The following is a 16,080-nucleotide window of genomic DNA, read 5'->3' as shown; positions in this document are numbered from 1 at the left end:
TATAATAATCGTTAAAATAAAAAGCTATAAATATATATATTTAGAAATGAAGGCTTATACACAGATGCTTCATGGTACGAAAATATATCTACATAGAGATTTGTTTAAGATAAATCATAGACTGGTTTTTAAACCTCTACTTTGCCTCATCAAATATCTGATGTACAATACTTGCTGAGCGTTCAACAATCTAACAGATAGTATAACATTGTTGTAGTATGAGACTAATGTATAATATTATTGTAGTATGAGAACAAGAGATTTCCTTTGCTATCTGCTTCATCAGATTGGAAAGTATCATTATTAAACAACATTATGAGAGTATACTTGCTTCTTGTTTTAATTGCGGAAGATGCAAATAAAAAGGACAGACTTATATCTGCAATAAAATTACGATATAAATATATACGATAGTATATAAATACAACAATAAAATCAGTAGGAAAAATCATAAGGAATATACTGTGTTCTAGTGAAATCAAAGTGTGTTAAAGAATTTGCATGAAAACATAAGATATGTGTAATGTTCGCTATAATGGATAGATTATACAATATTGGTTCTCTTACAGTAGCGTGCCAATTTTGAGAAATTGTTTTCTGGTTCAATCAATATATCGAAATAGTCAATGTATTTCAAATACATGTATCTTCCATCAATAAATCCATTGTATATTTCACAAGAGGTACAGCTTTTCTCAAATTATCTTCTATGACCAAGATAAATAAATGAATGTAACATTATAATTATCCTGTTATCAGCATATTTTGTTGCAATAAACATATCAATAGGATTGCGAACATTTTTTTTATATTAATATTGAATATTTCCCAAGGTATATAGTTACTAATATATTCATCTTTTTTTTCATTTAGTTGTGGGGACTTTCCACGTATTTGATGTTGTACTTTTTGTAATTCCTGTTACTATTCTATAGTAAATTATTCAGAGATGAAATGATGTCAATGATTACTTTCAATAATGCGATACAACAGAATATTATTTATCATGTCTCTTCTGAAGCAGGTATAATTTAAAAAAAAAACTGGTTTATAGAGTTGATCCTATATTACATAACTACTTTGACTGCTTCGGCAGATGAAACATTTTCTGATGAAATTTATTGTACAAGATATCTAAAAAAAGATATTATTTTTCTCTGCATAGATTCGGAAATATCTATATTAAAGATTAAAAATAAAAATAAATAATAGAATCTTCTTCGATTAATTTTAAAAGATTTTACACAAATAAAACATAATATGTATATTATATATAATATATTCAAAATATTCAGCAGAGCTATGTACAAATGATAATCATATATCCTCGACAATTTTGCTTCTTTTAAGTGTATCCATATTTATTTAAAACTATTTGATACAGTTGAAAATTTTATTAAAAAAGAATTCACTAAGTTATATTATTTTTTATATTTGATAGTTTCAATACATCCTGTCTACTAACATTGAGGATTGATCTTCTAGGAAATAACATCACATTTCTTGATTGAAATTTCGCGCAAGAAGCGAATGATTGTGGATGATACATCGAGAAAGACAAATAAGAAAAAAATTGTATTAATCTGCTGTTGTAATCATATTTATCCTTATGGTAGCCTCGTTAATCGAAGCTATACGCTTAGACACGTTGTATCGCACGTATACGAGCGTGAGAAAAAAATTGCCGGTAATGTATGCTAAAATGGTTTTAGTAATAAACTTAATGAGTTTTGGTATCGTATACATTCCTATGATTATCATCTTACATTGAGCGAATTTAATAAGCCAATGACGCATTCATGAATATTTGTTAAAATATAACATACAGGATATATAGGCCAAAATGCGTACTACGATCGGGAAAAAAATACAAAAATTAATTATAGGATTAATCAATCTTTCTACAACGTTTCGTTGTCAAGAGACTCAATCTTGAAAGTTGGATGATGATATATTTTTTTTTCTCTCTATTAATAACTTCTGCTATTAATTGGGATCTATTTTCGCTTTTTACGCATTATAGTTTACGATTATAATGAAATTGTACTTAGAATAATTTAATTTTTAAAAATTCATGATTGACAAAATGTAAGAACAGATATGTTTATAATTGATCCTAATTAAAACTGACAAGAAACTTTTCATATACTTTGTAAAAAACGTACGACGCAAATAAAGAAAACGTAACTAGTAAATCATATAACAACAAATAGTAATTAGTTTAATGCGTAGGAATGTATTCCATCGGAATTATTAAAAAAAAGGCCATACGTAATACATATACCTCATATACTTTTTTGTTTTTACCGTTTCGAAGATTATACGACGCACGCATTGACATAAATAAAGATATAAATTGCTAATTATTCGTAATTATTTATAATAACGCAAAAAGTATTAGTAACAATTAGCTTCCGCAATTGGCAATTATCATTTGTAATAATCGATTTATTCGTTTTCTTTGCATATATACATTTATGTTGCCGCTAATTTTCTCGCCGGAAGTTGAAAAAACTAGAAATCACGGTATTTCCATTTCATATCTTGAGGAAAAAAATACATTAGGATTCCCGCAATTATATATTCCAGGATGACTTTCAAGATGGTCAACGATATTCGACAATTGCTTCTTCGATATCAGCAAAGACAATCGCTTATAATCGACGTGAAAAACTATGATGTTCGACAACCATATTGTCTTGTCCATATACAGTATGAAGTAATAAATTTATATTCATCGACCGCGCGCGCGCGCGTAATCTCCTAGTCACATGTTAATCGCTAATCACACACATATTACATATTATATTTGCATATTATATTCGATGAAATATTTTTCTCTAACTTGAAGACTAAGTAGAGATATAGTTTCAAGATTATATTTATCTGTATTCATCTTGACTCCTTTTCGACCTAGAAGAAACAATGACCGTAATGATATAAATTGATAGATTTTATTGTCTTTTTATGGTCAAAATTTTAAATTCCGGTTGATTCTGTACATTATTTTTGTACAAGATAAAAATGCTTATATCAAAAATATCGTCTACTTAGATAATCAAAAATATCTTCTATTTAGATAGAAAGATAAATAATTGAAGACAGATTATAGATTCTTTAAAAAAATTGTTTTTCGCGTGCATTTATTTATTCTTTAGCATCATTATTTCCTGATCACATGCACATACATTTTCATTTATTAGAAATACAATTTGCGCCAAGTGAAATATAGCGATCAGGTCAATCTAAGTTAATATAGCGGAGGTTATCGTAGATTCATTTGATACAAACGCATGACGACTTTCGGATTGAGAGCAATCTTATAATTTTTAGTTACTTAAACAAATATTTCTTCTCGTATGTCTCATGCACTTTATGCTAAGTATGCAAATCATAAATCACTGTAAGAAAATTTAAAAAACGCTGATGACGGACGAGCGACGAACTATCGCTTGTTTTTTTTTTTTACGCGTTATTTTTAAGTAAATTATTATTTCTAAGTAAATAAATTAGCGTAATCTTTTAAGTCAATTAAGATTTGTTACTTTCCATTCGATTTAATTCCAATAATATATCAAATTGTAAAAATATTAGGATTCACAAAATTCTTAGAAAATAATTTAAAAATTTATCCTGTTTTATCTTGTTAGTCATTCTAACCAACATGATATTTTCTTAACTTAAAATTAATTAGTGGTTGAAATATTTTGCATTATAAATTGACCAACTATTGATGAAACGATAGCATTTTATAAAAGTTTGTATAATCGATTCCTAACTCTGAGAAATCTGCGGTTGTAACAGATTGCAATAGTTTTGCAACATGAATTAGAAAACATTTTATCTCTCATGAATACGGAGAATATATATTTTACAGTTAATCTTCTTCTTATATCTTAATTCACGTTTTTTTAATGTGCACTTCACGGAATATGTGCACATTTCGTAGAAACATATACATATATGTATCGTGCGCAATTATTTGAAATCTAAATAAATCGCGTAATTTGTGTGTGTTTTATTCTTTATTACATACATTTTGATTAATAACTAAATGAAGATGTGTAAAGAACGCTTTAATAATTTTTAAGAAATATTTTTACGTTTTTACCTCGTAATATTGTATTTATATTATAGAGATAGCTTATGCTGGAAATTTTGGACTTAAATAAAATTTTGGATTGAAAACAATAACATATGTGTGAATTTTATGTTTTAATATAAATTTTTTTCTCTTTACATTGTAGCGATTGTTCTTCTTCATACGGAGTATTTTGTGAAAATAGGCAGATCATGATTATCACTATGATAGAGTAAATAATTATGTATTATTAGCGATTATATCAGATGATAAATCTTTAAAATGGCATTGAAGCTCATCGTGAAAAATCCGCTGGAAGCTGCAAACGGCCTTCGTAAAACGCTTTGCATTATCAGCTTAGATATGTCATCTCCGAAGATTGTTTGACAATTAATCATTAAATCATTGGTAATGTCAATGATCAATTTCACTCTTATCGAGTAACGCTTTCTTATATTATTTTTCATCGTTTAATTCATGAACTATCGACCACATGTGTGTAGGCATTTATTACATTTCTATATAAATAACTAACATCGATATGTGTGTCTATATATAATTATATAATACATTGTGTTTATAACAATAGCCAGACAATGTATAAATAGTAATAATGCAATAATCACAAAAGAAAGTTGCTTTGTCTATACGATTCTGTTACCTGTCAATACATCATGATTAAATCTCTTGTTTCAATAACTGTCTATATTGCCTGGCCTTCATGAGCATCGTTTATTTGAATCATACAACATAATAGTCTTTTACTATAAATAACTTTACTAAAATGAAAAATTCCTTTATTTTCCATACTTCTTTGAAAAGAAGCATTTAATCTATACGATAATACTAAAATTATTGCTTTAACATAAATGATTCTCAGGAGATTCTTATTTGAATATACTTGATATACTACTTAATTAATTTTATGAATCTATTCTTGAAATAACGAGAGAGACTCTCTTTTTGTCTTAGGATAGTTTTTTAAAACAAATTTGTTTTACATTGTTTTGTATTATATAATAGCATAAAATACCAGTTCATCAATGTCAATCGCAGGATAGACAAGAGTGAGAAGATCTGCGATGACAGACCCGTATCCCGTTCAGGATATATATATCCACCGCCGATTACCTTCACCTTGGCTACGCATCCAACGCATTTTTTGCTCCTGTTGTTTCTCAATCCGAGCTACGTTCAACGAAAGAGCCGGTGTTTTAGGAAGGAATGAGCGACCGAAGTGGGAGGCAAGATATAAAGACTTGGTAACTGCGGCTGATCGGGATAAGAAGCGGATATCATCATGTGGCAGTACCGGACGATCGGCCTTTTGGCCTTACTGCTGCTTGCAGCGTGTATCCAAGCGCGAGGTAAATTACTTTCGAATTTGTATCAACGTCTCGTTATCGTCATTAATAGTCTCATCTCTTTTGCCAGGATACATTTTATTTTTGTCATCATTTTTATTATAAAGCGAGAGAAGAATCTTGAGAATTGTAAGGCAATAAAACTATGACTTATTACTATCATTAAAAAAAGAATGATATTCTCAGTCTCCGAGAAATAATACAAGATGACATTACTTGTTTTTAAGATTTTAAACTATTAATAAGACGGTGATAATTTTTTCGTGACATAATACGTCTTCCTTTTTATAGCTTCGCGATCATTTCTTGCTTTCAAAGAAGGCTCATTATGAAAATACGAAATAGTCATGTAACATATAATTCAACTTTTTTCTCTATGCAGAAATCAATAACAAATCTTAAATACGGAACTTAGTTGCAACTACAGATAACAGATTACAGATAATTGAAGTACTTGAACTCTGACCCAAGATAATCCATTATTTTGCTTAATGCATATATAATTCCTTGTAAACATTCAGCAATTATTTGCACTTGCTGTATAATACAAGTAGAAAAGAAGAATTCATATAAAATATCATCAGAGATATATGAATATTTCGTATGATATCAACATGGTTGAAGTTACTTTTTCAACGATTTTTATGTTAACATTGAGGGTATAAAAAAACGATTCTCTCAATTTGTCGCAGAGACCGAATTACTGCGTTCGAAGCGTTACAGTGGAAGTGGAGGATCATACTCCTCCAGCAGTGCCAGCAGTTCGGCCAGCGCAAGTTCGTATGGGGGTGGTAGCAGTTATTCCAAATCCAATGCTCAAGCTGCCGGCGGTGCCACAGCAGGTGCCTCGGCATTGGCGAATGCCGCTGGATACGGAGGAGGCGGTGGTCATGATGGTTTCGGTGGCGGTGGTCATGATGGTTTCGGTGGCGGTAGCAGTGGTCTAGGAGGTGGCGGTGGTCTAGGAGGTAGTGGCGGTGGTCTAGGAAGTGGCGGCGGTCACGGCGGTTATGGAGGCGGTGGCTCTGGAGGTCATGGAGGTGGCAGTGGCAGTAGCGGTCTAGGTGGATTCGGAGGCGCCGGTGCTGGTAATTTCATTTTTATCGATTTAATCTTTTGCTTGTGCAATTAATCTTTTTTATATAAATGTTTTTAGGAACCGGAGGAGGCAGTGGAGGCTACGGTGGTGGTAAGTCTAAAACGAACCGGAGGAGGCAGTGGAGGCTACGGTGGTGGTAAGTATAAAACAAAAAAGTTCGCATGTATTATTAATATCTTTGTCAACTACGAATAATTAAATGTATAACTGAATGTATAATCATGCATAAAAAATATTTCGTTCCTCTTATAATGTATTTGCAAATATCTTATTTAAAAAAAGTAGTTATAATTATTTATTTATAATATATAATATATTGTGTAAATGTTTTTAGGATCCGCAGGAAGCAGTGGAGGCTACGGTGGTGGTAAGTATAAAACAAAAAAGTTCGCATGTATTATTAATATCTTTGTCAACTACGAATAATTAAATGTATAACTGAATGTATAATCATGCATAAAAAATATTTCGTTCCTCTTATAATGTATTTGCAAATATCTTATTTAAAAAAAGTAGTTATAATTATTTATTTATAATATATAATATACTGTGTAAATATTTATAGAAACCGGAGGAGGCAGTGGAGGCTATGGTGGTGGTAAGTATAAGACGAAAAAATATGCATGCATTATTAGTATCTTTGTCAATTGTAAATAATTAAATGTATATTGTATCTAACCATGCATAAAAAATTTGATTCTCTTCGCAATGCCTCTCCAAATATTTTATTTAAAAAAAAGTAGTTATAATTATTTATTTATATATATAATACACTGTGTAAATGTTTTTAGGATCCGGGGGCAGTGGAGGCTATGGAGGTGGTGGTAAGTCTGAAACATAAAAGTTTGCATTTAGTATAAAATCTTATATAGAAGAAAAAAAAAATAAATATATAGTAATTTTTATCGATTTAATCTTTTGCTTGTGCAATTAATCTTTTTTATATAAATGTTTTTAGGAACCGGAGGAGGCAGTGGAGGCTACGGTGGTGGTAAGTCTAAAACGAAAAAGTTTGCATATATTATTATTAGTATCTTAGTCAACTATGAATAATTAAATGTATAATTGAATGTATAATCATGCATAAAAAAAAATTTGTTCCTTGTAATGCCTTTCCAAATATTTTATAAAAAAAAAATAAATATATAGTAAAAAATTATAGTGCTTATTGTTAGTAATAATGGCGATAAAACTTGATATCTTTACCAACTTTCGTACTTTAACAAGATTGAGTATACAATAGAATATATATTGCAAAAAATATTACGCTGAAAAATTTACGCAGCCTAGAAATAACATAGAAGCAAGTATAAATATAATCGATTAGACGATATAAGCTTAATCTAGTTAGAATTTATTAATCCTAGCTAATCCTCGTTAATAAAATCCTAGATTTCATTAATTCTTTCACATGGAACATATAAACATATTAATATATATGCTACATAGAAAAGAATAATTCCGTGAACTATATACACTTTAAAAATGCTTTTGATCTTAGCCCTTGCTATAATAATTTCTTATAGTTTAATAAGAGCATTTACATATACGTATAACTTACTTTGATTAATATATATGATCTAATAATATATATTTTAAATATATTGCTATTTCCATTTTAACATACAAATTTGATCATTAATCGAAACACTTTTAGGTAGTGATCATGGAAGTGGAGTTGGTAAAGTTAGTGGAGGTCTTGGCGGTGGTCAAGGTGCATCTGGTGCCGGAAGTTACGGTGGAAGCGGTTCTTTAGGTCATGGTGGTGGTGGTGGTGGTGGCTCCGGAGGATATGGTAATGATGGTGCCGGTGGTGGTTATGGCAGTGCTGGTTCTAACGCAGGTAGTTACGGTGGTAGTAGTGCCGGTGGTTACGGTGGTAGCAGCGGCAGCTTAGGCGGTGGTTATGGAGGTGGTCGTAAGTGTGTATATGTAATAGATTTTTTGTAATAGTTTGTATTATTAGAATCTATTGGATAAAATATTCTTGATTTTTATATTTTCGACATACATTTATTATTTTAATGAGCTGTTCAATAATTTTGCAAACTTGATAAAACAACATTTTACTCTTCTCGCTTCTATGCGTATTTATAATATACCATAAATTTAATGGAAAATAACACATGTTATTTTTTGTGATAATTAGATGGAGGGCTTGGAGGTAACTCCGGTTTAGGTGGCGGACCTGGTAAATGGAGCGGCGGTGGCGCAGGTAGCGGACATGGTGGAGGTCTAGGTGGTGGACATGGAGGAGGTTTAAGTAGTGGACATGGAGGAGGCTTAGGTGGTGGCCATGGAGGTGCAGGAGCATCGGGTGGCGGTCTTGGAGGTGGTTTGGGTGGTGGGCATGGAGGAGGCTTGAGCGGTGGATATGGAGGTGCAGGAGCATCGGGTGGCGGTCTTGGAGGTGGTTTGGGTGGTGGGCATGGAGGAGGCTTGAGCGGTGGATATGGAGGTGCAGGAGCATCGGGTGGCGGTCTTGGAGGTGGTTTGGGTGGTGGCCATGGAGGAGGCTTAAGCGGTGGATATGGCGGAGCAGGAGGATTAGGTGGAGGTCATGGAAGTGGTTTGGGTGGTGGACACGGAGGAGGCTTAGGCAGCGGACATAGCGGAGCAGGAGGATTAGGTGGAGGTTCAGGAAGTGGTTTGGGTGGACATGGAGGAAGCTTAGGCGGATATGGTGGAGGTAATTTTTGGATACAGAGAATCACAAGTGATAAAGATTCAACGCTTGAAGAAAAATGGTTAATTACTTAGAAATTAAATGTGATCATATTGTATGATATTTCAGGTGGATGTTCTGGAGGATGCGGCGGAAGTAGCGGCGGAGCAAGTAATGCTCAAGCCAGCGCTAGCGCAAACGCCGGTGCAGGTAGTGGAGGATACGGAAGTCCCGGAGGTCACGGAGGTCCCGGAGGTCATGGATCGGGAGTAGAGTATGTATCGTAAAATATACAAATTAGACATTAAATAATAGATATTTTGATCGTTTTCGACCCGAATTATCTATAACTTTCAAATAGTAATATTTCGACATTTTTATAAAATTTGTAAGAAAAAAAGATTTTTAAAAAATACAAATTCCCCAAATTCGTCCTTCAAAGAATTTCTTATTAATGTCACAAATTGTATGAGTAGAATGTCCCGAATATTCTAAAAAGGATTATTATGATTTAACATTGTGTAAAAACATCAAAATTTTGTATGCTGTAAATTGATTCGCGTAGAGTTTTTCCAATAACGGAATAGATTTCAAGGTGAACAGGTTTCGAGAGAGAATGTTTCCGTAACTCCCGTTCGTCATACAATAATCAAAGATATGCAAATTATACTTGATTATGGAAATCAGCAAGACATGGTAATTTATTAAACAAATATGTCTGGATGAGACATAAAAGAACAAAAATGAATCTTAATAGCAACTACTAATAGTATCGTTTTCTTAACACATTTTGCATGTTTCATAAAATCTTCCATTTTTAAAAGTTATTTTAATAATTTTGCTGATTTCTTATTTATATAAAACTGTGATATTATTGCAACTACACGAAAAAAATTAAAAGTGATAAAAAAAGAACATTAGAAAAAGGAATAGAAAATGTGCCTGGAGTGTAAAAAATATTCTATGCAAATAACACATCAAATATTCTACAATATATTAATAATATATATAATTCTATTTTTAGTTCTGACTTATCAAAACTTAATATCTTTCTTTAAAAGATTTTTTCAATAAGATAAACACTACTATAATATGATATTGGTATTCAAAAATTTAAAAATATATTAATGATAGATAAATGATAAATGGATATATTAATTATTTGACAATTGTTCGACTTACATTTAGAATCTCATCGCATGCTTCTTTGTTTACAGTTTATTCTCCCGTATCGGTGATACCGATGAAGGTGCGAGTGGCAATGTGGAAGGTGCCAAAGGTGTTTACAGCAGCAGCGCAGCTAATATAGATAGTTCTGGTAAAGGTACTTATTCCGTGAAAGCGGGTAAAATTCCGGCGTAATATCTGTGTTTAATTTTCAAAATTAAATATTACTTCGTTAAAAATTCTGCCGATGATTGATGAGTGTATTAGCTGTGATTATAATCGTATTTTGTGACATAAATATAATACAACAAAATTATAAAAGGTCTACGCTTTATTTACTTTATAATTGTCAGAAAAATGATTCTGTGTAAAAATAAATCTCTATGTAAATTGTGCATTTTTTGTAGTTTATTTATATTTAAAAATCCCACGCATTTGAGAAAGAGGAAAATATTGCTGCAATATATATGTATATTACGACTAAATATACCATAAATTTTTTTAAATAATTATTTAACTGACTATGAAGTCATAACATAATAAAAACATAAATCATACAAAATGAAATAATCATATGTTTCGCCATTTATTAAAGCTATCCGCTAGTTAATGACGTTTTGATTAACTGGGAAAACTGATTTCTGATTCTTATCACTACAAACGCTCATCGCTCGATGTAATTTATTCATCACGTTGCATAACCGGTGATTATAGAAGTTTGAATCTTTAATCGCGATGTATTATTCATAATGTTTTTGTCTGGACTGTATAAATCCTGTTACACATATGTTATATATATATTTCATTATTACTCGTAATATATTTATATCTCTACTTAAAAAAAAATTATTAGTAGATAAAATTCTGTGGTAATGATATATTTAACTTCAGAGATTCAACATACCTTGCGTTTATACATATATACACATTCGTCTCTCCGTACTCATCTTTAATGAATAATTCACGACAGCCTTTTACGCATATGAGAATCTGTCTGAATAAGTATATATCGATGACATAAACGGAATTTCCCCGAAAAGATATATTTTTTATTTATTCGTGCATACACGAAGAAGGAAATATTTTTGTACGCACGAAAGAAGAAAAAGGGGACGCCTGCGGAGGAGTTAGAAAGAGGGAACAGATGGAGGGATGAGGGCGAGAAATCTGTAGGTAGGAAGATTAGCTATCGAACAGAGAATTTTTAAAATTTTTCTATTGGACAGCCAATCGTATAACATTGCATTTCTTGTTGGAAAGCTTCCTTAGTTGCTAGTCTAAGTAGCTCAATTAGTCCGTGGCGTAAGAACGTCACAGTCGCTTATAGACTTGTAACCTGTATAGATCGCGGGCGATGGCGATGTCGCACTACGTAAGGTTAACCCTGACCGATTCGATGCGTGACTTACATCGTAGAACAATATCATTTGACTCGCAATTTTTATTATATCCTCGACAGCGAAAATGGATATTTCTAGATTTGCATCGCTGTTCGATATTATAAACATTTTGTCATCGTTGCAGATGCAATAACTACACTGTACGATGAAGACCAAGTCTTGGTCATGTCGACGCTTATTGAAATTAACGACAGTTTATACTCGTTTGACGAGGACACTCGCGTTCCCGATACAATCGAGCGAATTGAGGAATCGACAGTGACGTATAACGATTTCTTCTCGAAATATCTAATATGTAATAAACCATGTATCATTAATTCACAAGCAACTGAAAATTGGCCGTGCAGACGCGACTGGGTATTGAACGGTGCACCCAATTTTGAAGTGCTCCGTACATTGTTCGGTATGTGGGAAATTCTCATTGGAGAGAAAAAAATGTACTCTCTCTACATGCGTTAATTATTAACATAATTTCTATTTAATTATTAAGTTTTTAATTTCTCCAGGGGATACCGTTGTCCCGGTTGCCGATTGTAATAGGAAGTTTTATAACTCGCAATTCAAGGATGACATGCCCATGAAAAGTTACTTGGAATATTGGATCGATTATAAACGAAACAGTTATGCGAAATCTATGCCTTTATTATATCTAAAAGATTGGCACTGTGTGAAAAACTTCCCCGATATTCCGATTTACGAAGTACCTCGGTATTTTGTATCCGACTGGTTAAACGAATATTATATCGCTCACCCTAAACTAGATGATGATTATATGTTTATATATATGGGGCCAAAAGAAACATGGTAAATACATTTTCAATGTTACAACTGTTCTCGCTTGGGATTTGAAACTTATTCTCATATCGATAGATCATTGTCTTTGTATATTGAGATTGATTTAATTGTTTCTACAATGTTCAGGACTCCTTTACATGCGGATGTTTTTACATCGTATAGTTGGTCTGCAAATATAGTTGGAAGAAAGAGATGGCTATTTTTTCCTCCGCACGAGGAAGATCGTCTTCGTGACCTTTATGGGCAATTAGCATATGATGCAGTTTCGGAGGATCTTAATGATCATACAAAATATAAAACATATGATAGTAAAAAGTTGAAATGTTTTGATATAACTCAAGAAGCAGGAGAGATTATATTTGTGCCATCTGGATGGCACCATCAAGTTTGGAATTTGGTAAATAGTTGTAAGATATTTCACAAAAGGAGTTTTATTGCAGACTGATGGAAAGTTTTAATTGTGTTATTTTTTTATATAGGAAGATACAATTTCCATTAATCATAATTGGATTAATGGTTGCAATATAAGCAATGTATGGCATGCATTAAAAAAGGAGTTAAGATCCGTTATGAAAGAAGTTGAAGATTGCAAGGATATGAAGAATTGGAATGAACATTGCCAATTGATGCTTAAGGCCTCTTATGGCATGGATTATAAACAGTTTCTCGAGTTTATATCATTTATTGCTAAGAATCGTTTACATGCTATGTTAAAGAAAGATCAAGTTATCAGTTTTCGCAAGTATTATTTTGGATATAATCACTGTTTGTTTGATTTGCGAGTACTGAAAAATGTATTGGACGATATTATCACAGACGCGCAAGATCTGTCTGTGTACAATTTAATATGTGAAAATGATGAAGCACAACTTTTATTGAAAACTGTTACTTCATTTCTCGAGTCATCTTGTAACATCGAAAATGTAACTTCTCCATGATCGCGCAAAGCTCAATAAATTATTAACAAACGAAACAAATTTGTTAACAGAGACAAATTGTGATTTTTGTTTTCATAAACATAGCACTTTTACTTGATTGTTATGAGAAACCATGTCATATTTTTGTGTCTAAAATTTTATAAATTTCCTCCCTTAACTTTATTTAAATTTTCTCTTAGAAGATAACATTTTGCAGGGTCATATTTTCTTATCTTTGTACAATAAGCAAATTACATTAGACACATTATCTAATTATTCACAAATAAAATGCATCAGAGAAGTCGAAAGAAGTATCCTCAATTTTTTGAAAAAATTGCTAATATGTTTGCTATATGAAACCTATGTATGGCAAAAAGCAATAATAATCTTATATATTCTATGATGTATATATGATAAATAGAAGCTCTAGAAGCTCGGGCGTATTTTCACATATGAGCGAAATTATCTCTTTAATCTAAAGTGTAATTAAACATAAAAATATTTTTTTCCTTAGTTGAATATATATATATATACTACATATTCTCTAAATTTATAAAGATTTACAATAAAAATTTCCTATTTGAATTCTCTCTGCTAAGCTATAAGTGCATCCTAATCATGGATACATCATCCCTGCTGCTTGTAAAACAATAGTATCTTGCAAAACATAATATATATTTAGCTTTCACGCGTATTGTCTTATTCACTATCAATTATATAAGCATAAATATTCTTATATATATTTTTTTATGTATGTTAAAATAATTATACACGCGCATGCGCATATATGCCCTTATATGTACTTGTGTATGTATACAGACACAAATATATATTAGCATATATATTAGCATATATATTCGCAATAAAAAATATATATAATTTATAAGATGCAAGTATAAATTTTTCTTCAAAAAGTGCCCGATGTGATTGAAACTAGATAATATATTTTTCTAATCAAATTATTTCAGTACTGTATATATGTGTGTATATATAATTTTTTTCCAATAATATGTATTATTTATGAGTGTGCGTCTAGAGAGCCCTGTTATTCCATGTATGTGTACCTCACATATAAGTTTGCATCCTGTTTTTTTTCTTTTTATGTAATCCATCTATTCTTTCGATATATACTATATCTAATACAGATATGCTTGACATGGAAAGGATTGCAAAAATTCATCTCTTATATCTTTAACACAAGTATTCTGTCTCTTTTTAATTTGTAAAATCTCTCTAAAAAATCTTTATAGTGGGATAAATTAAATATAAAAAAAAAGGAAAGAAAAAGAGAAATAATACAAGAAACTGTAGAGAGAGAATGTTAAGTATATCTCTTTTATATATATAATATATGTATGTACAAATTTATTAATCCTCATAAAAAAATGTATGCTTTCCCTACTGACTTGTAGCTACTTACAAACTGATATAAAATATTGCACCAAAGAGCTATTTAAAATGAGATACACAACTAGCTCTTTTTTCCATGATCCCTGATACTAAAGAAGAAGATTGTCATGGTTAAAAATATGATAAACGATTTTTTCATGCGTTTTATCACGGTTTTCTGATAAAAAATTTTCTCCACGGCCACAGAAATAAACAGATACAGACGATACATCCTACCATTTACACACATTCGCATATATACACATATATCTCCCTGTACACACAATACATACACGCATATTTATTCTCGTAAATTTAAACATTTTTCTGATATCTTCAATAGTATCAATTTTCATCTTGCATAGCAAGTATATCTAATATTTAGAAAGCATCACACATGTCACAAAGTCTAATACATTGATCAACAACAATTAACCACTACTGCAAAGTTTAGACTTTCTGCAATGTGTGCTTATATATTTGTTGATAAGTAAATCTTTTATATCTCTATTTGAATTATGTGTATATGTACCTCAGTGTATTTTTCTTATAATTTTAATTTTACCGTTTATTAACAAAGTAAACAATAAAATCTTATTCCCCTGCCTTAAAGAGAAAAAAGGCCGAATAATCAGTTATCATCAATTATCGATGAAAAAATTTCTACAAGATCGTTTCAAAATGTAAATGATATTCACGACATCGAGGGGTTTTATCATCAACACATAAAGTGTTGCTGGTTATAAAGTAACGTTTATATAGATCGTTCCTCTATATATTACGTTTGTTTAATTTTTCTCTGAATATGTAACTATCTAACATTTTTTTCATTTTTACATCTTATCTTTCTTTAAAGTTTTATATATATATATACATACATACATATATATATATATACATATATGTGTGTGTGTGTGTTTCTTGTCTTAATTAATAATATAAAAACAATATAAAACAATACAAAAAAAAATTTTTAAAGATATTTTGTGTGTGAAAAAAGATTTTTTACGATTATTTACTTTAACGCACACAATTATCTCTCTCTCGTTTATTTGTACAAAATATGTAATATTATTTCAATAAAATTTTCCATCTACCTTGCATTTATATTTTTCATTTATGCTTTTATCGCTGATAAATATTTTATTAGTGATTCATGATACTCTTTCAGAGATATGCGATAAAAAACATTCGTGAAAGATA

General features: G+C 30.9%; 2 protein-coding genes across 9 annotated transcripts; both read left to right on the top strand.

The window, feature by feature from the left end:
- Positions 1–5,337: 5,337 nt before the first annotated feature.
- LOC115244441 (glycine-rich cell wall structural protein-like) lies at positions 5,338–10,771 on the top strand. 8 transcript variants are annotated; one of them, XM_029822073.1, is made up of 11 exons: positions 5,338–5,448; positions 6,138–6,533; positions 6,602–6,634; positions 6,879–6,911; positions 7,110–7,142; positions 7,336–7,368; positions 8,202–8,462; positions 8,694–8,846; positions 8,925–9,233; positions 9,339–9,483; positions 10,427–10,771. In XM_029822073.1, exons 1-11 carry the CDS (start codon positions 5,382–5,384, stop codon positions 10,569–10,571), a joined length of 1,608 nt encoding a protein of 535 aa, XP_029677933.1. In that variant the 5' UTR covers positions 5,338–5,381; the 3' UTR covers positions 10,572–10,771. The 8 variants fall into 8 exon arrangements, with proteins under 8 accessions (XP_029677933.1, XP_029677928.1, XP_029677930.1 ...); XM_029822068.1 differs by having other exon boundaries at positions 8,694–9,233; XM_029822070.1 differs by lacking the exon at positions 6,879–6,911 and having other exon boundaries at positions 8,694–9,233.
- An 853-nt stretch (positions 10,772–11,624) lies between these two features.
- Positions 11,625–13,790, top strand: LOC115244442 (2-oxoglutarate and iron-dependent oxygenase JMJD4). Its single transcript, XM_029822076.1, has 4 exons — positions 11,625–12,179; positions 12,283–12,580; positions 12,698–12,968; positions 13,051–13,790. Exons 1-4 carry the CDS (start codon positions 11,942–11,944, stop codon positions 13,507–13,509), a joined length of 1,266 nt encoding a protein of 421 aa, XP_029677936.1. The 5' UTR covers positions 11,625–11,941; the 3' UTR covers positions 13,510–13,790.
- The last annotated feature ends 2,290 nt before the right edge of the window (positions 13,791–16,080 follow it).

Source organism: Formica exsecta, unplaced genomic scaffold (genome assembly GCF_003651465.1).
Source record: "Formica exsecta isolate Colony F162 unplaced genomic scaffold, ASM365146v1 scaffold82, whole genome shotgun sequence".
Lineage (NCBI taxonomy): Eukaryota > Metazoa > Arthropoda > Insecta > Hymenoptera > Formicidae > Formica > Formica exsecta.
This window is presented reverse-complemented; position numbering and strand designations above follow the sequence as displayed.